Genomic DNA, 25573 nt, shown 5'->3' with positions numbered 1-25573 from the left:
CCTTTCAGGTTCATACTCTCAGAGAGAACTGAATACCGGTAGTTTCGCTGTTGGTCAGGGTCTTCAAGAGCTCTGGGTGAGGTATACGGCAAAGGTATCCCTATTATTCTTTACTTCTGATCAATGAGCTGGGGAGGGTGAATCTTTGTTTGCAAGAAGCAACAGGTTAAGAGACCTGGGTCTTGCAATGTTCAAGTGAGGCGGTAAAGGACCTAATTCTGCCAGGAAACACTTCTGGGGAAGTAAGTCTCCGTGCCAAGGTACAGGCTCCAGGCAGCAATTACACAGATCACCAAAGCACAACCTCTTGCTTAAAGGGACTGGCCCTTCTCAACATGCAACCTCCCTGCCTCCGACCCCAAATCTCGTCTTAACGTTTGAACAAGTGTGTGCACTGGTTTCCCTCTCTACTGTAGCTCTAACCCCTGAGCTGACTTGGTTTCCCAGCCCGCTTTCCTCCGTTGGTCTGTGAGCCTCCTGAGGGCAGGGGCGAGGCCCAGCGCTCTGGAACACGCAGATGGGGAAGGCTGCACTCTCTGGACGGCCCATCCACCCTCCAGCCGGAGCACCTCCAACCCTGGCTTTCCCCTTCCCGCCTCCTTCCCCCACACCTCCCCCACCCGGAAAGAAAGGGGCCCCTCTCAGTCTCCCCCAGCACAAACTCCGCCTTTATAGAGCTCCGGAGCTGCCTCAGGGCCCTGGAATTGCTGCTTGGCGTCGTCCTCTTCCTCCTTCCCACCTCCTCCTCCACTGCAGTAGGCATTTTGACTTCGGGCTCCTTCCCTCTCCTCTTCTCGCGGCTCGGCCCGGTCCCGCCTCCAGGCCCCGCGCGCCCCGCCTCCGCTCTGTCGCTTTAAGCCGGTCCCGGCGCTGAGCCCCTCCCTCACCCCTCCTGGCGCTCCTCCGCCGCTCCTCGCCGCCCCTCCCGCTCCTCCTCCTCTCCTGCTCCTTCTCCTCCTCCTCTGCTCCCGCTGGTCCTCGCCGCCGCCGGCCCGCCTCCCGCTCCGCTCCTCGCAGCCTCCTGGACCCGCAGCCATGGCCGACATCAAGACGGGCATCTTCGCCAAGAACGTGCAGAAGCGACTCAACCGCGCGCAGGAAAAGGTCAGGGCGGGCGGCGGGGCAGGTAGCGGGGGCGCGGCGGCGAGGGCCGAGCGGGCTGGGGCCGCGCTGGAGGCCCGGCCGGGGCCGGGGGCGCGGGGACGCCCTGCGCGGCGCTTCCGCTGCTGCGGTGAGGCGGCCACGGGCGGGGAGGCGGGAGCGTCGGGGCGCGCGGTCCGTCCGAGTCTCCCCGCACGCTCGCCCCCCTCACGGCCCGCGGCTCTCCCGGGCGGCCGCGGGCGCGAGCGGTGGCAGGTGCGGCGGCTTCCCGGCTGCCTGCCCCGGAGCCCAGCGCATCTCCCTGCCCGCAGCTGCCTCGCCCCCGGCTGGCCCGCGGGTCGGGGAGATTGCGGCAGCGGTCCTCCCCGCGGGGTTTCCTGGGGACCCGAGCGCAGCAGAAACGGCTGGGGTAGCACAGAAGCTACTCTCAGAAGCTGTATGGATCGAAAGGGATCATCACGGAAAACCAGTGGCTTTAGTACGGTGCTGTCTAGTGAATCCAGGAGTTCCAAATAGACATCTAGATACACACTTCTTTCCATTTTCTGTTGTCCTTCTCTGGGTCTCTCTCAGTGGGTGGCCCTTTTGACGCCAGTGTCCTCTGGAAGGTCAAAAATAAATATGACCCCAACCTTACAGTTCTTTTCTGCACATTTGTGCACAGAGGAAGGCGTTTTATTGCATTAAAAAAGTGTGTTACAGGCTCCTCGGCAGATTGACCCCTCAGTAATTTATTTTTTTCTCCCAGAGCTAGGCACAAATGAATCCCAGGTTTACACCAGGCACAGCGCTGAGCAGTTGAGGTCTTGTACCAGACATTGGGCGCTTGTCATCAAGACCTTGCCAGCACTGGGTCTTCATTTGTGTCTCCAGCGAAAGGACATTCACACGATAGCTTAAGCATTGTACTTGAAAATGAGCACTGCTCTTTGAGCCCCTGGTTTGTATCAGCCGAACTGTGTTCTCCTTCATGTGGCAGTATTTTCCCTCTCTGGGATTCTGGGTGTCTAGTGTTTTCCTGTTTTACTGGAAGTCAGATTTGCCGCCGTGCTCAAAATGACAGTGAATTTCCCTTTTCAGACCCTGATTCAGGCTGCTCCCCAGTTGCCACAGATGTCGAGGAACTGAGCAGAAGGGGGCACTGATCCTTTGCCAATCCCCAGGCCCAGAGGCTCTGTGGCTGCCTCTAGTCCCTCCTTCCACACATGCACACTCAGTGCAGTAAGAGGATTGTATTTCTTTTAATATCTACCCAAGCTCATCCTGAACTAACGTGAGCCTCCTCTGCGCTCCTTCAGTAGCTGAATTAGCAAGGTTTCTTGCCCTCTTCCAGTTTCTGCTTACTTGTTCAGGAAGTAGCCAGGGTCCTTCGGCACCCCAGCCAGGTTTTGTCATCATTTTTCCTTATATTGTTTTGCCCATTCGTAGGTATTCCTCCCCACTCTCCCCTTCCAGGTAATTACTTGAATCTTTGGTCGGAAGCTTTTCATTGTATCTGCTTTCCTTCCACCTGTGAAGGAATTTAGTGATAATAGTCTGCCTTTTCACATATTAAATTATTTCTTAATCTAGGTCACCAGCTGTTAATATGCCCAAAATGAATGAAAATGTAATCTGTCTTACAGAGCATTCAAGCTCTTATGAACTGTTGAAAACTCACTTTGTTATTATTAAGGTCGGGTGTGTATTATGATTGCAGTTGAGGATGGTGGTTGCTTTTCCATGGGAGTGGCGGTCTAAGGGAGGTTTACCTGCATCCAGCTTCAAGAATCCTATTTTCTTCCCTGGGGAAAGTTGCTGATGAAGAGGGCCAGCTGCACCAAGTTTAGGGGTAAAGACGCCGAAAGGCTAATATGGATTCTACCGGTGGGTACCTTCTGCCCCTTTTCTGAGCCCGTGCAGCACAAGGAAAAGGGCATGTGGGAATTCAGGTCAGGTCGCACAGCCAAGCCCAAACAGAAGCCACTGGAGGGTAGAAATCACAGTAAGTTGCTGTCGCAGGCATTAGACATCTCCTGCAGTGATTCCTTCCTCTTAGATCTTTGGACTGTTCCTCTTCTCCAATGCACCGATGTTCCACTGCAATATCTGTATGCCTCATGTGTTCTGGAGACCTTGGCTCATTTTTACAACCAAATTTTCTCAAAAGCGAGTTACGCCCATGACTTTCTCATCGTCTGTGCTACACCTAACAGCTGCATGCATTTTGAGCTCCAAATGCATGACTGAAGCTACTCTCAGGAGGCGGTCTTACTTTTTTTTTTTTTTTTTAATGAATTTAAAATACATTTTGTTCTTACTGAAGGTCTGTGAAGGTTCAGTGCAGAAGAGTGAATAATATATAAGCAAGGAAAAAACTAGTAACAAATCAGGACTATCATAATTCTACTACCCAGAAACTTCACTATCATTTGATGGGTATTCTAGTGGATCTTTTCCCATATGTACATAGATGTATTTATACAACAAAAACAGGCTCATATCTTTAGTTTTTTAACCTGTTAATTTCATAATAATGTTGAACATTCTTGAGTATGTACATATTTTCCGTCGACATTTTAAATGACTGAACAGTATTGCGATGCATGGATTTTAATGAATCTCCCATTTTTTGGACATTCAGTTTCCCATGTTTCTGTATATATAAATACAAATCCATGGGAAAACTTGTAAGGAAAATGGTTGCACATAGTAGGGAAAATGTTTGCATCTACTCTGAAGTATTTCCTTAGATAAATTCCTAGAAGTATAATGTCAAAGGTATGCTTGTTTTTATTATAGCTGGATTGCTTTTCAGAATGGTTGTAACCATTAACATTCTCAACAGGGGTACATGAGACACTTGCCAACACTGGATAATAAAATTCATAGTGGTCTTTAGCTATGTCATTGGAAAAAAATGAGTTCCCATTTATTTCATTTGTTTGATTATTAAAAACCAAACATTTTTATATTCCTTTTTTTTTTCACTTGTGAATTGTGTGTTTATATTTTTGCCCATTTAATGTAGCATCTCCACCCTATTCTGTGTAAGGGTGAAAACTATTCTAAAGGTTACAAATACGGTTTATTTTCTGTTTACTTTTTAATTTTTTGATTTTTTTTCTGCCATAGTTTATATTTATATTATGTTTATGTTTCATGTATATCTGCTTAAATCTATCAATTTCTTTTTTTTTAAGATTTTAATCTCTTGAGAGAGAGAGAGAGAGCATGAGCAGGAGAGAGTGGCTGAGGCAGAGGGAAAAGCACTCTCCCTGATGAGCTGGGAGCCCAACTAGGAGCTCCATGCCAGGGTCCTGGGATCATGACCTGAGCCGAAGGCAGACGTTGAACCATCTGAGCCACCTGGGTGCCCCTATCAATTGGTTTTGTATGACTTCTCTCTTGGGTGTTGAGTTAATCAGGGCCCTGCCACTTGTAAATATCAGAAAACTCAATTCAAGCTGATTTAAGTAAAAAGGGGACTATAATTACTAAATTACTAAAATTTAAACTAAATACTAAAATTAAAAATAAGGCTCTTGCACGTATAATTTTAAATGAGATTTTTAACATATAAGTAGATAATTGTATTAAACTACAAATGCTCTTACACCTGTGTGTGTGTATATATATATATAAATGTATGCGTATGAGAATATGGGTTCTTACACCCATATTGAGGTAGGTACTATTACTACCCCATTTTAAAGATGAGGAAGGGGTTAGGTAACATGCCCAGGATCACACAGTAAGTAGCAAGGGTGATGTTTGAACCCATTATGTGATACTTCCTCTTATAATTAATGAAGACGGTTGGGGTAGACAAACCTCAGACCTGTTGGAACCTGGGGTTCAACCACAGACATTGAGGCTCACATGCCTTCATCTCTGCTCTTCATTCTGTCAGCCTCATTCTTTTTTTTTTTTTTAAAGATTTTATTTATTTATTTGACAGAGATCACAAGTAGGCAGAGAGGCAGGCAGAGAGAGAGAGAGAGGAGGAAGCAGGCTCCCCGCTGAGCAGAGAGCCCGATGCGGGACTCGATCCCAGGACCCTGAGATCATGACCTGAGCCGAAGGCAGCGGCTTAACCCACTGAGCCACCCAGGCGCCCCCTGTCAGCCTCATTCTTGGGGCCAGTTTTTCTCTCTTGGGGGTAAGATGGTTGTCAGCAGCTCTAGAGGAGAGTGTGTTTTTCCTTCAGCATTTACGGAGAACTCAGTATGGTTCTCATTGGCCTAAATGGGGCCTTGTGCTTCTCTCTGGGAGGAAAAAAATCCCTCTGGCCAAGGACCAGGACCATGGGTTGGATTGAGTCGCCTGAGTCGCAAACCCCTGCTGAAGCCGGGATGGAGAACTTCCCCCTGGACCAAATGGACTGCTGGTGAAGGACGGGAAGTCAAAACCCAGAGGGGGAGTGCATGCTGCCCTGACAAAACAGGATCCGTTGAGGGGTGCCTGGGTAGCTCAGTCAAGCCTCTGACTGGCTCAGGTCATGTTCTCAGGGCGGTGAGATTGAGCCCCACTGCAACACCACACTCAGCGGGGAGTTTGTCCCCCTCTGCTCTCCCTGTGCGGCTCCCCCGACCCTGCTCTCTCTCTCAAATAAATAAATAAAATCTTAAAACCAAGTATTTACTGAAGCATATTTAAAAGGCCTTGTCTGTCCCATGTTTATATAAATAATCATACAATTTATATTTTAACATTCGTGGAAAAATTTCCTACCAAATTAATGTATGCAATTTAAAAATCAAATAATAAAGCAATGTAATGTAAAGGGCTTATTATGAAAAATAGCAGGCCCCCTTCCCCTGCCCTCAACCTCCAGTCTTGTTTCCTCAGAGGAAGCTATTACTAAGCACAACATCTCTATAAGATATGCTTATATAACTATTTCTTGATTTACTTTTTCATATTTGGTGAAGATAGGTAAAGATTTAGTTGTCTTACATTCATCTCTTTACTTCTGCATTCTCTCGTCATATATTATGGCAAAAACCATTGATTGCTGAGGATTATATTTTAAAAAATTGAAGTATAATTTTTATTGAATAAGTTATACGAATCTTAAGTATTCCACTTTGTGAATTTTTATGTGTCTGTATATCTGCATGGTTATCACCCAGCACAACTTATAGAATATTTCTGTCACACCAGATCTCTTGCGTTTTTTGTTTTGTTTTTTGTTTTGTTTTTTTTGGTCTTTAAAATTTCTTTAATTAAATTCCTTTACTGTCATTTCCCTAATAAGCATCTTCCCATGTACTTATTGGTAACTTTGGTATCTTCTTTTGTGAACTCTGTTAAAGCCTTTTGCCCATGTTTTTTATTTGGGTTTCTTGTCATTTTTATTATTGATTTGAGGAACTTTCTTAAATATTCAGGATATGAATCTTGTCAAAAAGACATTTTGCAGGTATTTTCTTTCAGAAAGTGGTTTGCCTTTTTCCTTTCTTAATGGTGCCATTGGATAAACTGAAGTTTCAAATTTTTATGAAGTCGTATCTGAGGAGTAAGTTTTTCATTCAGCTTTTTGTTTTCCCTGGAGTTAATAATTGCTTTTCTTTATTTGCTTACTTTTCTATGAATTATTTAGAATTATTTGTTCTTATCTCATCAGATCTTTCAACGTCCATCACTATTATTATCAAATTGTCAATATATAAAATAATGTAATTGTTCTGTTTTCTTCAAGTGAAGGATCCCTCTGTATATTCCCTTTTGGGCTTCTGCCCTTTTGCTGTAATCTGGGATGAGATTCTTTCAAGGCTTCTATAGAGCTGTTATCCTATGTCTTTCCTTAACAGTACTGGGGTCGAGGAAGGGGCTTGATGGCTCATCTATTCTATATTCCCAGGCTTTCAGACAGTCCTTTTTCCTCAGTGTTGCTCTTCATCCTCACCTGTGTAGTACTTAGCTGCATTAGGGCCTAAACCAGAATGTGTGTGTGTGACTGTGCGGTGAGAATTGGCTGCTTTTTTATTGGTTGCTCTGTACAGGCACTTTTTTATTTTATTATTTTTTTAACCTTTTGCTGTTTTCCTGTTTCCATTTTTCCATCCTTGGTTCTGCTTCCTTAAAATGTATTAAATGCTCTGATCCACTAAAGATGCCTCCCCTGTATTTGTCATTGTATGCTCATTTCTTCTTTATTCCTTTACTATCATTTTAGTTGGGTTTTGAGAGGAGATGGAGATAAACACTGTTTATTTATCTCTAAACTTTTTTACTAAATATTTAATCCCTCTGAGATTTATATTTCTGTCCATCTTTTTCCTTCTGTAAGATCTAGTGCCATTTATTTGGTCTTAGCCATCCTTGACTTCTGTGCAATATTTAAATTGGTGGAGAACTTGAAACATTTTTAACATTTAAATGTTTTTTTGACATGACTCTTGTGCGTGAAGAAACTTTAGGTATATTATAATATGAATCTCTTTAGATATTGCTTTTGTTTCTTTCCTCATGTTTTGTTTAATAAGAGAGTTATGCTTTTTAAATTTTTTAAAAAGAATTTTTATTTATTTTAGAGAGAGTATTGTGTGTGTGGGGGTTGGTGGGTAGAGGGAGAACGAGAGAGAATCTTAAGCAGACTCCATGCTGAGTGCAGGGCTGGACTTGGGGCTCGTTCTCCTGACCGTGAGATCATGAACTGAGGCGAAACCAAGAGTCAACTGTTTAATCCACTGTGCTACCCAGGCACCCTACACCATTTAAATTCTAAAAAGTGTCCAGTTTGGTATTCTTTGTGTTGGTTTATCTGTCCCAAGTGAAAATTACCTAAATCCGGGCGCCTGGGTGGCTCAGTGGGTTAAGCCGCTGCCTTCGGCTCAGGTCATGATCTCAGGGGCCTGGGATCGAGTCCCACATCGGGCTCTCTGCTCGGCAGGGAGCCTGCTTCCTCCTCTCTCTCTGCCTGCCTCTCTGCCTACTTGTGATCTCTGTCTGTCAAATAAATAAATAAAATCTTAAAAAAAAAAAAAAAAGAAAATTACCTAAATCTTAGACGTAATTTTTTTTCATGTATTGTATTTTCCTAACTAAATTGAATATGCTTGAGGACAAGCACCAGATGTGTTGTGAGTTGTATGTATTTGGTGATGATGTTTTGATTTGACTTTCTATGTTCTTGCTTGTTTATATTGCACCCCTGCAAAATATCCTTCCACATTATTCTTTCTCTGTCTTTCGTGAAATTATCATGAGGGTTTCACTGTATAGCACTGTCGTTTTGTGTGTCACTTTGTAAAGGTCGTACATCAAATAAATTGTTCTTACAGGTTCTGTACATGGTAAGAACTGCAACAATATTAGGTTGAACTGAGCTAACTTGTCATTTTTGTAAGTCAAACAGTCAAATATTGGTAGAATCATGTGGTTCAACCCAATATTGATTGTGTGATACAGCAAGAAAAACATGTCATTTCCTCCTATATACCTAATTATGTGATAATTGTGGGTCTTTAAAAAAAGTATTGCCTTGCTGATGCCTGCAGTTAGGTTTGTGTTCAAAGAGAAACATGTGGATGATTTTTCTCTGTGCATGTGCTTGTGTGTATGTGTGTATTTATGTTTTGTAGGTTTTATGTAAATTGAATAGGAGAAGGAAGACCTTGCTCTGTCCAGGAGAGTTTTGCCATGGGACCCAGAACGCTGTCCATAGAAGAGTAGGTTTTATGACTGCATTTACATCTGAAGACACTTTGGAGACAGAGTCTCTGCGGTAGTCTAGGGTTTTCTCTTTCAAGGTCATCTAAAGACTTTTTTTTTTTTTTTTAATTTATTTGAGAGAGAGAGAGAGAGAGAGCACGCACAAGCAGGGGTAGGGGCAGAGGCAGAGAGAGAAGGAGACTCTCTGCTAAGCAGGGAGAATGATGCCAGACTTGATCCCAGGACCCTGGTAACAGGACCTGAGCTGAAGGTAGACGCTTAACCGACAGAGCCACCCAGGGTCCATGAAGACTTTCTTATTGCCTGCTTCTACATTGTACAAGCTTATACCTTCCCTTCTACTAAGATCATTTTCTCTGGGTGTATTAAAAACTGCTAAATTAAAAGTGACATGGGGGTATTCTTGACAGAGGAAAGCTTCCTTTCATTTTCTCTTTTTAAAAGCACACTCAAATGCCCAGAAATTGTACGGTATGAAATCAAAACTACAGGAACTCAGATTTTTAACACTAGTGAAATTATCATTCTCCTTTACAGGATAGCATATGTGTGGTGTATATATGTATGAGATTCATAAGTCATACTTACAGAAGTCAATTTTGTTTGTGGACCAGTACAACTTAAAATACCTGGAAATACTTATATAAATAATATGGCCCACTTTCCTTGGGGTATAAAATGAGGTACCATTTCTTTGAATATTCAAATTAAATGGTTTCAACATTCCATCCTATGTATGGTAAGAATCTCTTACTCCCCCTTGGGATTCCTGTCTTATGAGAAGTTCAGCAACCCTATGGGGAGTTCCCTCTTCTCTGAAGGAGTCAGTGGTTTTTACACTGGCCTTATGGCGAATGATCCCAAAAGGGTGTCTAGCATTCAGATGTCATTCCTGTCCCTTGGGTGACCACTGTAGTGATCAGGGAACACAGTGCTCTCACTATTGGTTCCCATCGTAAGGGCAGGGACAGGAAGACTTTTTCTCTAGGTTATCCTCAGCTATGGTTAGTCTGCACTGCAGCAGGCCTGAGCTCCAAATGTATAAGGTCTTTATCCATGGGTTTATCATTTCCAAATACATCTGCACATATACACACATAGCTCCCATTCTAAGATTTCCCATGGTGCCAGAATTCTTAAGTTAGGAAAGATTTGCTATCCTCCAACACTGAATAACCATTCCGTCCCACTGCACTCTATTCCATTTCTAAGAAAATGCCTGTGGGAGCATACCAAATTGATTTCAAGACTACAGTTTGAAAATACTATGCCATAGGATCTACCGTGCCTTTTCCTAGATGTTGACTTGCTTTTGGGTCACTTCAGTCCATTCAGGAATGGGTGGGTGTGAGGGATATAAGTGTGTACTTATGTGTGTGTGTGTGTGTTTGTGTGTATCTATGATTAAGTTTCAAACTGCTTTGACTTTTTTTTTTAAGATTTCATTTCTCAGTAATCTCTATAGCCAACACAGGACTTGAAGTCACAATCCCAAGTTCAAGAGTCGCATGCTTCACTGACTGGGTCATTCAGATACTATTGTTCTAGCTTTTTAAAGTCTGAGAATCTTCACCTTACTGTTCAAACACAATTTTAATTTTTCTTAGGCATTTCTAAGGGCCATCTGAATAAAACTTCTGAGGAAATAAGGGCCTGTGGGCTTCTGTGAAGGGAATAACACATGTAAAGATTTCTTGGTTGTGGATATAATTTTCCAGATTATCTCAGTAATGACTAACATTTACATAACGAAATATAATAACACTATCTACATAGCATTATGCAAAATTAAAGTGACAATAATCACAATTTCTTGAGAACATATCCATGGGCCAACTTTTAATATAGAAATGCTGAAACTTCATTCTTATTGATTCAAAATCTAAATTTAGGTGTAGTACTTAAGTAGATACATTTCTTGAATACATATTGATCAAATCTCTTCTTAGGAATGATGTTGGATAAATCCATTGGTAAGATCTTACTTTTGAAATATTTGCTATGCTATAGGCATGTATCAATTTTGATTACCCTGAAGCAACTTAAGATGGATGTACAAAAAAAGAAATCAGAGAACTACCATTTTGATCATTTCACCTTATTCTCGTAGTTATTTAGTTAAAAGTTTAGTTCATATATACGAAGAACCTAAATGTATCTATGCCATATATTTTTTGTACTTAAAAGTGCCTACGATAATTAAAAAACTACACATAGGCCCATGTATAAATGTATATTTATATAAATATACAAATGTATATTTGTTATAGCACCTAATACTAAGTAAAGGCTTACCTTACTTACTCTAAAAGTTATGTATTCTGTTGTGAAGTCCATCTGGTAGAATTTATTCATTCATTGTGAATGCATTAGATTTTTAATAAATGATTTATTAATAAATAATAATGATAAATAAATAATAATGATTATTAATAAATCATTTATTAAGAATCTAATGCATGAAAGACCCTTGCTAGATACTTGTCATGTAGCAATCCACGAGGCCATCCTGGTTGAGCATATTGACCAGCAGGAGTTGGTAGAGAAATCTTTGAGCATAATGATAACTACATGGTTGGTAATAAAAAAATCATAATTAAAAATTCTTTGGGGAGAAAGAAAGTACTCACCTAGAGTGAGGGGATTGGACACACCTCTCTGAAGAAAGTAGATGTTAAGCCAAGATCGGAAGGCTTTTGCAATATACAGGCAAGAGGAACGGGGTAAGGGTTTAGTGATTATGGGAGTCAGGAAACATTCCATAGAAATATGGAATAAGAGCTGTGGGGACAGAAATAAGAGCTGTGGAATGTAGAAATCAGAATCCATTCTTCACATTGGCCTTATGAATGATCCTCTTCTACATTGCGTACTCAGCGAGGAAAAGTGGACCTAATTTTGTGTGATCAGATTTTTAGTCATCCAAAGTCATCTGAAGAACTCTAACTCAATCTACTTTCATGGATTTGTATCGTCTTTTATATCAAACCATCAAAAATTCAAAATAAAAATGAAAGCCCTTAAATGGCACACATTTACAAAGATGAATTTATCTTTTCAACACAGGGTTTGATCAAGAGGTTTGATTGCTTTTGGATGGCTAACATTTATTTAATGAGAAGAGTGCGAGGGAGAGACAGAGGGAGAAAGGACAAAGAGAACACACATGGTTGAGGCTGGTACCAAGTTGACTTAACTATGTTGTTGGCATTGACTTGATTATTTTGCAGACATGGTCTTGAATTAAGAATAATCTGAGGTGATGTGCAGCTTGGAAGGAATTAAACTTGGTAGAGAATCTTCTGTAGCAGACTTTGTCTTCCTCTACATAGTAATGGTTGCTAACCCTTGAGTAGTATAGATAGTCTGAGCCTTGGAAGGATCTCCCATTTTGTGGTAGCACAGCCTAGAACTGTATGGTACCTTTCACACACCATATAATTCCTCAATATTTGAGACATCTGCTACAGGAAATCTTGCCCCTCCTGCTTGCTCTCTGTTCACTGGGTTCTTCTCTGTCTCTAGGAAACAATGACCAAATTTTTTTCTCCCACCCTCCAGGAAGTACATGTGGCTGTGGGGACCACTAGCATTCTAAAGCAGTGGGTTAGGACAGAAGAGGGCTTTTCTGGGGATCTGTATTGGTCCCTAATTGCTCCTATTAACTGTAGATAATCTAGAAATCAAGTACCTCTAGCTCAATGTTTTCTCCTAGTGTAGTCAGGAATATTTGGGGAAGGGGTGAGTTAAAATGCAGATTTCTGGGCCTAGTTACAAACTTCCCAGAATCTTTTAAGAAAGACTTGGGAATATGCGTTTTTAATAAGTTCCTCTGGTAAGTCAAAGGTTCTGTGAGGTTTGCAAAGCACATTGCTTTAGAGAAAGGAGTTTGTTTGAGATTTTATGGTGATTTATGATTTCCTAATCCACTTCAGGGTTATAATATTGCGAGTAAGACTTCTACCACTCAGTGACTATAATTTTCTCTCCAGTGTAGTGAACAGAGAAAGGGGAAAAGCAGTACCCTTATGGGACACTTAAAAACTAACTTTAGGGGAGCCTGGGTGGTTCAGTGGGTTGAGCCGCTGCCTTCGGCTCAGGTCATGATCTCAGGGTCCTGGGATCGAGTCCCGCATCGGGCTCTCTGCTCAGCAGGGAGCCTGCTTCCTCCTCTCTCTCTGCCTGCTCTCTGCCTACTTGTGACCTCTCTCTGTCAAATAAATAAAATCTTAAAAAAAAAAACAAAAAACAAAACTAACTTTAATCCATTGTATATGTGGACCATATTGTTGAAGGGCATCTTGGCTCTTTCCACAATTTAACGATTGTGGCCATTGCTGCTATGAACTTTGGGGTACAGATGGTCCTTCTTTTTATTACCTCTGTATCGTTGGGGTAAATACCCAGTAGTGCAATTGCAGGGTCATAGGGTAGCTCTATTTTTAATTTCTTTTTTTTTTTTTAAGATTTTATTTATTTATTTGACAGAGAGAGATCACAAGCAGGCAGAGAGGCAGGCAGAGAGAGAGGAGGAAGCAGGCTCCCTGATGAGCAGAGAGCCCGATGCGGGGCTCGATCCCAGGACCCTGAGACCACGACCTGAGCCGAAGGCAGTGGCTTAACCCACTGAGCCACCAGGCGCCCCATCTATTTTTAATTTCTTAAGGAATCTCCACACTGTTTTCCAAAGTGGCTGCACCAACTTGCATTGCCACCAACAGTGTAAGAGGGTTCCTCTACACTGTGTAAGAGGGTCTCTCTACATCCTCTCCAACACGCGCTGTTTCCTGTCCTGATAATTTTGGCCATTCTAACAAGTATAAGGTGGTATCTCAATGTGGTTTTGATTTGAATCTTCCTGATTTGATTTCAATCTCCCTGATTTGATTTGAATCTCCCTGATGAGAAAAAATGTTCATTTTTTCATGTGTCTGTTAGCCATTTGTATGTCTTCTTTGGAGAAGAGTCTGTTCATGTCTTCTGCCCATTTGCTGACATGATTATCTGTTTTTTGGGGTGTTGAGTTTGAGGAGTTCTTTGTAGATCTTGGATATCAGCCCTTTGTCTGTAGTGTCATTTGCGAATATCTTCTCCCATTTCGTGGGTTGCCTCTTTGTTTTGTTATGTGTTCCTTTGCTGTGCTATTGATCTTGATGAAGTCCCAAAAGTTCATTTTTGCTTTTGTTTCCTTTGCCTTTAGAGACGTGTCTTGAAAGAAGTTGTTCTGTCTGATGTCAAAGAGGTTACTGCCTATGTTCTTCTCTAGGGTTTTGATAGATTCCTGCTTCCCATTGAGGTCTTTCAGCCCTTATGCCTCCATCAGAAAGGATGAATACCAACTTTTGTATCAACACGGATGGGACTGGAGGAGGTTATGCTGAATGAAATAAGTCAAGCAGAGAAAGCCAATTATCATATGGTTTCACTTACTTGTGGAGCATAAGGAATAACATGGAGGACATTAGAAGGAAAGGAAAAGTGAATTGGATAAATCAGAGGGGGGGATGAAGCATGAGAGACTGGACTATGAGAGACAAACTGAGGATTTTAGAAGGGAGGAGGGTGGAGGAATGGGCAGGCCTGGTGATGGGTATTAAGGAGGGCACGGATTGCATGGAGTACTGCATGTGGTGCACAAACAGTGAATCTTGGAACACTGAAAAAATTTAAAAAAATTAAAAAAAAAGCCCAGTCCCTGCAAAAAAGAAAAACAAAAAACAAACAAAAAAACTTACCTTACACTTACAATAGCTTACTTAAATTTCAAAGAGTTCAGTCAGTTTGAAATACTGGAAATGCTACATCAAAGGACAAATGTCTTCTTGTTAGGAATGTTGGATAGCATGGAAGGTTGGATTCTGTGTAATCTGATTCTGTAAAAAAAAGTATAATTTTAGAGTGATGGTAGTTAACACATCAGTCAAAAAAGTGGAAATGCCTCGACAACCTGCAGTGTATTTTTGGTTGGTGACAGAGAAGATGGAGTGAGTTTGAGAGATTTATTTATAATTACATTGATTTCATCTGTTTTATCATGGCGTTTGAGATAATAAGATTGCTTAAGTGCCTAATAGAGAGTGTGATTAAAACTCAGAGGATGGTTTCAGTCTCCTGTGGAAGAAGTGCTGTTTGCTAGGGACTAGACTGTTTGATTCCAAATTTAATATTTAAAAAATATTCTGTTAAGGATTTACATGTCTGTATTCTTTTTTTTTAAAATTTTATTTATTTATTTGACAGAGAAAGAGCACAAGTAGGCAGAGAGGCAGGCAGAGAGAGAGGGGGAAGCAGACTCCCTGCTGAGCAGAGAGCCTGATGCGGGGCTCGATCCCAGGACCCTGGGATCATGGCCTGAGCTGAAGGCAGAGGCTTAACCCACTGAGCCACCCAGGTGCCCCACATGTCTGTATTCTTTTTTTTTTTTTTAAAGATTTTATTTATTTATTTGACAGAGAGAGATCACAAGTAAGTAGAGAGGCAGGCAGAGAGGAGGAAGCAGGCTCCCCGCTAAGCAGAGAGCCCGACTTGGGGCTCGATCCCAGGACCCTGGGATCATGACCTGAGCCAAAGGCAGAGGCTTTAACCCACTGAGCCACCCAGGCGCCCCCACATGTCTGTATTCTTAATGGATATTATTTTAGAGCTTTCCAAATGATGTCTTTGTCTGATTTCTGTATCTGAGTAATAAGTTTCTAATGATGTCTTTGTCTGGTTTTTGTATCTGAGTAATAATGGCTTTGAAGAAAGAATTGGGAAGTGGCCCCTCTCCTGTTTTTTGGAAGAGTTTGTGAAGGATTGGTATTAATTCTTTAATATTTGTAGAATTCACCAGTGAAGCAATCTAAGCTTCATTATTTTTAAATTGTTGTAAGTTTTTTGATTGCTAATAAAATCTCTTTATTTGCTTTACATCTGTGCAGATTTTCTAATTCGTTTTGAGTCAGTTTTGGTAGTTTGTGTCTTTGTAGGAGTTTTCCATTTCATCTAGTTTATCTAGTTTGTTGGTGTACAGTTTTTCATAGTATTCTTTTATGTGGTAGTATTCCTTTTTTTGTTTGTAAGGTTGGTTGAAATGTTACCTGTTTCATTCCTGGTTTTAGTAATTTCAGCCTTCTCCCTTTATTTCTTCTAGCAAAAGCCTTGTCAATTTTGTTAATCTCGCTAAAGAACCAACATTTGGTTTCATTGATTTTTCTCTATTCTTTTTTATTCTCTATTTCATTTATTTCCACTCTAATCTTTATTTTTTCCCTTCCTTTTTTTTTCTTTTTGCTTTGGGTTTAGTTTGTGTTTAGTTTAACATGGTCATTGATTTGACATCTTTTTAATATAGGTGCTTATAGTTCTAAATTTCTCACTAAGAAATTTAGCTGCATCCCATGTGTTGGTAGATTGTTTTCATTTTCATTTATCTCAAAGTATATCCAATTTCCCTTATGATTTTCTTTGATATATGGGTTATTAGGAATGTGTTGTTTTATTTCCACATGTTTAATTTTCTAAATTTCCCTTGTTATTAGTTACTAATTTCATTCAGTTGTAGTTGGATAATGCACTGTATATGATTTCAATTCTTTTAAATTTACCAAGGGTGGGATTTGGGTGAAGATAGTCAAAAGGTACAAACTTCCAGTTATAAGGTAACAAAGTTATGAGATGTAATGTACTATTTGGTGATGATAGTTACAATATTGTATTGTATATTTGAAAGTTGCTAAGAAGGTAGATCTTAAAAATCTCACAAGAAAAAAATTTTTTACTATGAGATGATGGATGTTAACTTGTGGTAATTATTTTGCACAATATACATCTACCAGGTTATTAGGTTGTACACCTTAAGCTTATGCAATGTTACATACCCTAATTGTATCTCAATAAAACTAAAATAAATTTATTGAGGCTTATTTTATCGTCTAACTTACCGTCTATCCTGGAGGATGTTTCATGTGTACTTGAGAAGAATTGTAGTCTACTCTTGTTGAATGAAGTATTCTATAGATGTGTTTTAGAACTTGTCAGTTTATGGTGGTGCTCAAATCTTTTATTTTCTTACTGGTTTTCTGTCTAGTTGTTCTATCCAGTATTGAAAATAAAGTATTGGAGTCTTCAACTATTATTTTTGAGTACTTTGTTCTCTTCAAGTCTATCAGTTTTGCTTCATTTATTTTCGTGTACTTTCATTAGGTGCATAAATTTTTCTGTTTGTTATATCTTCTTCATTAATTCACCTTTTGTCTCTATAAATTGTTCTTCTTTTTATTTGATAATAATAACTTTTCTTAAAGTCTGTTTGATATTATAGACACTCCAGTTCTCTTTTAGTTACTGTTTGCATGGTATATCTTTTCATTTTTGTACATTCAACTTATTTATTTCTTTGAATCTAAATTGTGTCTCTTGCAGACAGTATATAGTTTGTTATTTTTTATCCATTCTGCTGATTTCTGCCTTTTAATTGTGGTGTTTAATTCATTTACATTTAATGTATTTACTGAAAAAGTAGGAGTTTGGTCAACTATGTTTTAATAATAATAATAATAATAATATAGGTATGCTCAAAAGAAAAAAAGCTAGCCCATTTACTGTGATGGTTTCAACATGAAAGTGTGGCTCCTGCCCCTCACAACTCCAGGTTCCTTATTACACACGTTTAAAATAATTGTTTTGCTCTAGTACTTAACGGATAATAAAATTTTTAAGTCACTGTAGCCTTCCTTTTTCCAGTTGTCTATCACACAGCTGCAGGAGGTCTACATATAGAGGTGGTCTCAGGTTAATGAATAGGAAACCTTTATTGGAGGTGACCAGGAAGAAGTCTGCATTGATCCCCAGAGGACATTTTAAGCATGTGTATAGAGCAATTTCTTTGGGGTAGCATAGTAACTCTGTTGACACTCCTGTTGTCACTAAAGATTCTGTTTCCTCAAGTTTAAGTAGAAAGACTATTTGTAAGTATGTGTGTGTCTGTGTTCATGTGTGTTTTTTAAGGAAACTTTTAGGATAAGGCGTGGCATGCATGTATTCAGTTGCAAAAATCCTAGATGTACAGCTTGGTAAAATTTTACATAGATAAATATAAATAACAAAATGTGTGTTACTGCCGCATGAATGAAGAGCATTCTAGAACTCAGTGGGCTCTTTCATGCCTCCTCCAAGTTAATACTTCCTCTCTTTTCACTTTCTCTTGCTGGGGAACTGCTATCCTGATTTTAAGTTTCACCTGGTCTTCATATATATATATATATATATATATATATATTCATATATATCCATATATATATTCATATATATTCTTTGTTAAGATTTCATTTATTTATTTGAGAGAAAGAGAGAGAGCATGAGCAGGGGTGGGGGAGGAGTAGAAAGAGATGGATAAATGGGCTCAATCCCAAAACCTGGCGATCACTACTTGAGCTGAAGTCACATGCTTAACCAACTGAGCCATCCAGGCGCCCCTGATCTTTATATTTGTATAAATGGAATCATACTGTGTATACTCTTTTGAGTATACTTTTTCACTTATTGTAATACATGTAAGATTCATCCATGTTGCTATGTGTAGCACGTTTTATTCATGAACAACATTATACTGTACAGTATCCCCCAATGTAGACATCCTTTAGTTGACAGCCATTTGGTTTGTTTCTAGGATCTGTCTCTTATGAATAATGCTGCTGTGCACATTCTTGTACGTGCCTTTCAGTGGTCCAAAGCACTAATTTCTCTCGAGTTAATACCTAGGAGTAGAATTACCGGTTCCTCAGGGTAGGTGTCCTTTAGCTAAAGCTAAAGTATCTCCTAAAGGAGATACTACCAAATAGTTTTCCAAAGTAATATACCAAATTGGCACCATCAGCAGTTGTGAGAAATTGAAAACACCTGTATCTTCAAATGATAAGTTTGGTGTTGCAGACAGAGTTGTGTTTGTTCACAGCAGTGAACAAACTCGTACTGCTTAATGCAAAAATGGTTTTATCTATAACATTCAACACATAGTCATAGGAACATTTCTTTGTTAGGAACCTGTCAATGTTTAAGTCACGTGATGTTGGAGTAGTCACCAGTTATAACTCACAGTACAATTCACATGCACAGAGGAAATGTACAGATGTGTACATCTGTACAGATGGTGTCTGTGTAGTTAGGGTGTGGGGCCAGAGACTGGTGCAGATAGCGGGAAGGGGTTCTGTGGTGTGCTCTGCTCTGCCTCCTGTCCTCCAGGAGCAGTGTCTCTTGGCCACAGTGGCTTTCTCTGCAGGTATACGTGGTTCAGTAACTTATGATCTGCATCTCTGGGCTCAAGCAAGGCCCAGTGGCATACTCCAGCTGACTCAGCCTCATCTTGGTTTCTCTTGGCGGTGTACGTTCCTCTGCCATCTGGCTGCACCGGCTTTGGGCTCTGATCCCCAGCCACGTCGTCACTGCTACAGTAACTGGCCTCTCTTCCAATCTGGTGAGTTTTCTGGCCGCACTTCCAAGGATCTGTGTGTTCACCACATGAGTGTCAAGGGCATCTTGGGGAATTTAAACTTTAGGGTTTCTTTCACCTGGTTGAATAGTGTCACTGCAGGTGATGTTGCTGTGCCCATGGTTGGTGAGAAGGGCAGGCTGAGAAGTGATTTTTATAAAGTTCTCTGGATGTGAGGGCCACAGCTCTTCCTTGTTCTTCACATTATCCTCACTCCAGAGGGAGGAGCCGGGGGAAGGGGTGGGGGTTGGGGTGGGGAGGAGAATTGGGATGCACTTTTTTCCCCATCCCTTATTCTCCTCTCTGGAGGGGAAGGGGTTTCTCTTCCTTCTCATCTATCTTCCTGCTGAAGAGCTTGCTGGGCTGTAATGGTAAAGGAGGCATTTTATTCCACTGTGGGGGCTGGGACTCTTAGAGCCAGGCTTTGTTTCCCTCTTTAGCATTCGATCTACTAAACAAAGAAATGGATTATGGAAAACTTGCTTTTAAGGCATCCTATTCTTGTGCTCAACTGGTTTGCATTAAGAATTGGGGGCTTTCTGTTGATTGAAGGAAATTACAGTAGAGGCATCCAGGGGCTGAGAAGAGAGGGGAGCAGGGGCTTACTGTTTAATGGGTGTAGAGTTTCTGTTTGAGATGGTGAGAAGTCCTGGAAATGGATCCTGGTGATGGTTGCCCAACACCGTAAATGCAATTGATGTCACCGACTTGTACACTTAAGAAATGGTTAATATGGTAAATTTTATGTTATATATGCTACTTATTACAGTCAAAGACATTAAACAAGCAGAAAAAAAAAAGAATTGGGTGCTTTCTGTTAGGAAGGATTAGACTAATTTGCATATATTAATTTAAGCATTATAGTGAGCCTGTGCAGAGCCTGGCACCCGGAAAGGAAAAGGTGAGGTGGTTTGCTTGAGATTACTTAGCCAATTCGGTATGGGTTTGGGACTTGGCCTTGGATGTTTGGTTCCAGAAGGCTCACATTTTCTGAAATGACCAAACACTTTGCAGAGCGGTATTCTTTTCTTCAGTTTGGGAAAGTTTTTCTGCAGTATGGAGTTGAGAAAATGTCAGGTCTCATGTAGTGGCCAAGGGTGAGAGAGGAGTTGTTGTGGTCTGGTACCCAAAGGGGTTTCATTCCCTTACGAGCCATTCATTGCTTTATGCATCATCATATTTAAACCCTGGGACCTCTTAGTTACCTTCTTTTTTTTTTTTTTTTTTAAAGATTTTATTTCTTTATTTGAGAGAGCGAGAGAGAGAGTGAGCATGAGCCGGGGTCGGGGGGGTAGAGGGCAGAGGGAGCGGGGGAAACATGCTCCCCACTGAGCAAGGGAGCCTGACCTTGTGAGGCTCCATCCAAGGGCCCTGGGATCCTGACCTGAGCCGAAAGCACTTACCAGCTTAACCGACTGAGCCACCCAGGGCCCCCTCAGTTACCTTCTGGATTTTATGTAACATATATATATTTTATATATATATATAAAATATATATATATTTTAAAGATTTTATTTATTTATTTGACAGAGATCACAAGTAGGTAGAGAGGCAGGCAGAGAGAGAGAGAGAGAGAGGAGGAAGCAGGCTCCCCGCCGAGCAGAGAGCCCGATGCGGGACTCAATCCCAAGACCCTGAGATCATGACCTGAGCCGAAGGCAGAGGCTTAACCCACTAAGCCACCCAGGTGCCCTACTATATATATTTTTAATGTACTATATATTTTTAGACAGTCAACTGGGTTTGGTTAGATGGTAGTTTCATCTGAGTAGCTCAGACTACTCAGAATGCGATGTTCAGAATCTTGTGGAACCTTGAAGGAGGTCTTGGTAACTTGGGATCATTTTTCCTTGAAAGACAGGTTTAGAAAAATCATAAAGAATTTTTGAATATCTGAATTCATTTCATTTCTTACAAGATGGATGCCCTTCAGAATCTTTGCAGGTCACCTTAGAGTTGAACTTGGGGAGTAAGAGAAAGAAATGTCACCAAGCCTGGCCTCACAGATAGGGGTGGAGAGAACAGAGCAAGGATGCCTGTGCTCCATTAGGTGGACCAAGGACAGATTTTCATGAGCTGTCCATGAGCTTGTGGATGTGTCTGTACCTGCTTCTTAGAAACTTGTGTATGCTGAGAATGTGAGTTCCTCTTAATTCCAGTTTGCTTGAAAATCTCTGTTTATATCTTCCCAGATGCTTTTCCAGAATCTCAGTAAGTCTTTTTTAACAATTATTTATTTATTTATTTATTTATTTATTTTTCCAATTTATTTATTTTCAGAAAAACAGTATTTATTTTTTTTTCACCACACCCAGTGCTCCATGCAAGCCGTGACCTCCATAATACCCACCACCTGGTACCCCAACCTCCCACCCTCCCGACACTTCAAACCCCTCAGATTGTTTTTCAGAGTCCATAGTCTCTCATGGTTCATCTCCCCTTCCAATTTACCCAAAAGCACATATCCTCCCCAATGTCCATAACCCTACCCCCCTACTCCCAACCCCCCTCCCCCCAGCAACCCACAGTTTTTTTCGTGAGATTAAGAGTCACTTATGGTTTGTCTCCCTCCCTATCCCATCTTGTTTCATGGATTCTTCTCCTACCCACTTAAGCCCCCATGTTGCATCACTACTTCCTCATATCAGGGAGATCATATGATACTTGTCTTTCTCCGCTTGACTTATTTCGCTAAGCATGATACGCTCTAGTTCCATCCATGTTGTCGCAAATGGCAAGATTTCGTTTCTTTTGATGGCTGCATAGTATTCCATTGTGTATATATACCACATCTTCTTGATCCATTCATCTGTTGATGGACATCTAGGTTCTTTCCATAGTTTGGCTATTGTGGACATTGCTGCTATAAACATTCGGGTGCACGTGCCCCTTTGGATCACTACGTTTGTATCTTTAGGGTAAATTCCCAGTAGTGCAATTGCTGGGTCATAGGGCAGTTCTATTTTCAACATTTTGAGGAACCTCCATGCTGTTTTCCAGAGTGGTTGCACCAGCTTACATTCCCACCAATAGTGTAGGAGGGTTCCCCTTTCTCCGCATCCTCGCCAGCATCTGTCATTTCCTGACTTGTTGATTTTAGCCATTCTGACTGGTGTGAGGTGATATCTCATTGTGGTTTTGATTTGTATTTCCCTGATGCCGAGTGATATAGAGCACTTTTTCATGTGTCTGTTGGCCATCTGGATGTCTTCTTTGCAGAAACGTCTGTTCATGTCCTCTGCCCATTTCTTGATTGGATTATTTGTTCTTTGGGTGTTGAGTTTGTTAAGTTCTTTATAGATTTTGGACACTAGTCCTTTATCTGATATGTCGTTTGCAAATATCTTCTCCCATTCTGTCAGTTGTCTTTTGGTTTTGTTAACTGTTTCCTTTGCTGTGCAAAAGCTTTTGATTTTGATGAAATCCCAAAAGTTCATTTTTGCCTTTGCTTCCCTTGCCTTTGGCGAAGTTCCTAGGAAGATGTTGCTGCGGCTGAGGTCGAAGAGGTTGCTGCCTGTGTTCTCCTCAAGGATTTTGATGGATTCCTTTCTCACATTGAGGTCCTTAATCCATTTTGAATCTATTTTTGTGTGTGGTGTAAGGAAATGGTCCAATTTCATTTTTCTGCACGTGGCTGTCCAATTTTCCCAACACCATTTATTGAAGAGGCTGTCTTTTTTCCATTGGACATTCTTTCCTGCTTTGTCGAAGATTAGTTGACCATAGAGTTGAGGGTCTATTTCTGGGCTCTCTATTCTGTTCCATTGGTCTATGTGTCTGTTTTTGTGCCAGTACCATGCTGTCTTGATGATGACAGCTTTGTAATAAAGCTTGAAGTCCGGAATTGTGATGCCACCAACTTTGGCTTTCTTTTTCAATATCCCTTTGGCTATTCGAGGTCTTTTCTGGTTCCATATAAATTTTAAAATTATTTGTTCCATTTCTTTGAAAAAGATGGATGGTACTTTGATAGGAATTGCATTAAATGTGTAGATTGCTTTAGGTAGCATAGACATTTTCACTATATTTATTCTTCCAATCCAGGAGCATGGAACATTTTTCCATTTCTTTGTGTCTTCCTCAATTTCTTTCATGAGTACTTTATAGTTTTCTGAGTATAGATTCTGTGCCTCTTTGGTTAGGTTTATTCCTAGGTATCTTATGGTTTGGGGTGCAATTGTAAATGGGATTGACTCCTTAATTTCTCTTTCTTCTGTCTTGTTGTTGGTGTAGAGAAATGCAACTGATTTCTGTGCATTGATCTTATATCCTGACACTTTACTGAATTCCTGTATAAGTTCTAGCAGTTTTGGAGTGGAGTCTTTTGGGTTTTCCACATAGAGTATCATATCATCTGCGAAGAGTGATAATTTGACTTCTTCTTTGCCGATTTGGATGCCTTTAATTTCCTTTTGTTGTCTGATTGCTGAGGCTAGGACTTCTAGTACTATGTTGAATAGCAGTGGTGATAATGGACATCCCTGCCGTGTTCCTGACCTTAGTGGAAAAGCTTTCAGTTTTTCTCCATTGAGAATGATATCTGCGGTGGGTTTTTCATAGATGGCTTTGATGATATTGAGGTATGTGCCCTCTATCCCTACACTTTGAAGGGTTTTGATCAGGAAGGGATGCTGTACTTTGTCAAATGCTTTTTCAGCATCTATTGAGAGTATCATATGGTTCTTGTTCTTTCTTTTATTGATGTGTTGTATCACATTGACTGATATGCGGATGTTGAACCAACCTTGCAGCCCTGGGATAAATCCCACTTGGTCGTGGTGAATAATCCTTTTAATGTACTGTTGAATCCTATTGGCTAGTATTTTGGTGAGAATTTTTGCATCTGTGTTCATCAAGGATATTGGTCTATAGCTCTCTTTTTTGATGGGATCCTTGTCTGGTTTTGGGATCAAGGTGATGCTGGCGTCATAAAATGAGTTTGGGGGTTTTCCTTCCATTTCTATTTTTTGGAACAGTTTCAGGAGAATAGGAATTAGTTCTTCTTTAAATGTTTGGTAGAATTCCCCCGGGAAGCCATCTGGCCCTGGGCTTTTGTTTGCTTGGAGATTTTTAATGACTGTTTCAATCTCCATACTGGTTATGGGTCTGTTCAGGCTTTCTATTTCTTCCTGGTTCAATTTTGGTAGTTTATATGTTTCTAGGAATGCATCCATTTCTTCCAGATTGTCAAATTTGTTGGCGTAGAGTTGCTCATAGTATGTTCTTATAATAGTTTGTATTTCTTTGGTGTTAGTTGTGATCTCTCCTCTTTCATTCATGATTTTATTTATTTGGGTCCTTTCTCTTTTCTTTTTGATAAGTCTGGCCAAGGGTTTATCAATTTTATTAATTCTTTCAAAGAACCAGCTCCTAGTTTGGTTGATTTGTTCTATTGTTTTTTTGGTTTCTATTTCATTGATTTCTGCTCTGATCTTTATGATTTCTCTTCTCCTGCTGGGCTTAGGGTTTCTTTCTTGTTCTGTCTCCAGCTCCTTTAGGTGTAGGGTTAGGTTGTGTACCTGAGACCTTTCTTGTTTCTTGAGAAAAGCTTGTACCGCTATATATTTTCCTCTCAGGACTGCCTTTGTTGTGTCCCACAGATTTTGAACCGTTGTATTTTCATTATCATTTGTTTCCATGATTTTTTTCAATTCTTCTTTAATTTCCCGGTTGACCCATTCATTCTTTAGAAGGATGCTGTTTAGTCTCCATGTATTTGTGTTCTTTCCAAACTTCCTCTTGTGGTTGAGTTCTAGCTTCAGAGCATTGTGGTCTGAAAATATGCAGGGAATGATCCCAATCTTTTGATACTGGTTGAGTCCTGATTTAGGACCGAGGATGTGATCTATTCTGGAGAATGTTCCATGTGCACTAGAGAAGAATGTGTATTCTGTTGCTTTGGGATGAAATGTTCTGAATATATCTGTGATGTCCATCTCATCCAGTGTATCATTTAAGGCTTTTATTTCCCTGTTGATCTTTTGCTTGGATGATCTGTCCATTTCAGTGAGGGGAGTGTTAAAGTCCCCTACTATTATTGTATTATTGTTGATGTGTTTCTTTGATTTTGTTATTAATTGGTTTATATAGTTTGCTGCGCCCACGTTGGGGGCATAGATATTTAAAATTGTTACATCTTCTTGTTGGACAGACCCTTTGAGTATGATATAGTGCCCTTCCTCATCTCTTATTATAGTCTTTGGCTTAAAATCTAATTGATCTGATATAAGGATTGCCACTCCTGCTTTTTTCTGATGTCCATTAGCATGGTAAATTCTTTTCCACCCCCTCACTTTAAGTCTGGAGGTGTCTTCGGGTTTAAAATGAGTTTCTTGGAGGCAACA

At 40.5% G+C, this 25573-nt stretch overlaps 1 protein-coding gene across 1 annotated transcript in view; it reads left to right on the top strand.

Moving 5' to 3' along the window:
- Positions 1 to 997: 997 nt before the first annotated feature.
- AMPH (amphiphysin) overlaps positions 998 to 25573 on the top strand; it is a 269962-nt gene continuing 245386 nt past the window's right edge. Inside the window, exon 1 of the mRNA XM_044245644.1 lies at positions 998 to 1104. Within this exon, the coding sequence (XP_044101579.1) occupies positions 1036 to 1104 (69 nt within the window). The 5' untranslated portion in view covers positions 998 to 1035. The remainder of the gene's footprint in view (positions 1105 to 25573) is intronic.

This window comes from Neovison vison, chromosome 4 (assembly GCF_020171115.1).
Source record: "Neovison vison isolate M4711 chromosome 4, ASM_NN_V1, whole genome shotgun sequence".
NCBI classification, from domain to species: domain Eukaryota; kingdom Metazoa; phylum Chordata; class Mammalia; order Carnivora; family Mustelidae; genus Neogale; species Neogale vison.
The sequence above is the reverse complement of the archived record's forward strand: the minus strand, read 5'-3'. Positions and strand labels throughout refer to the sequence as shown.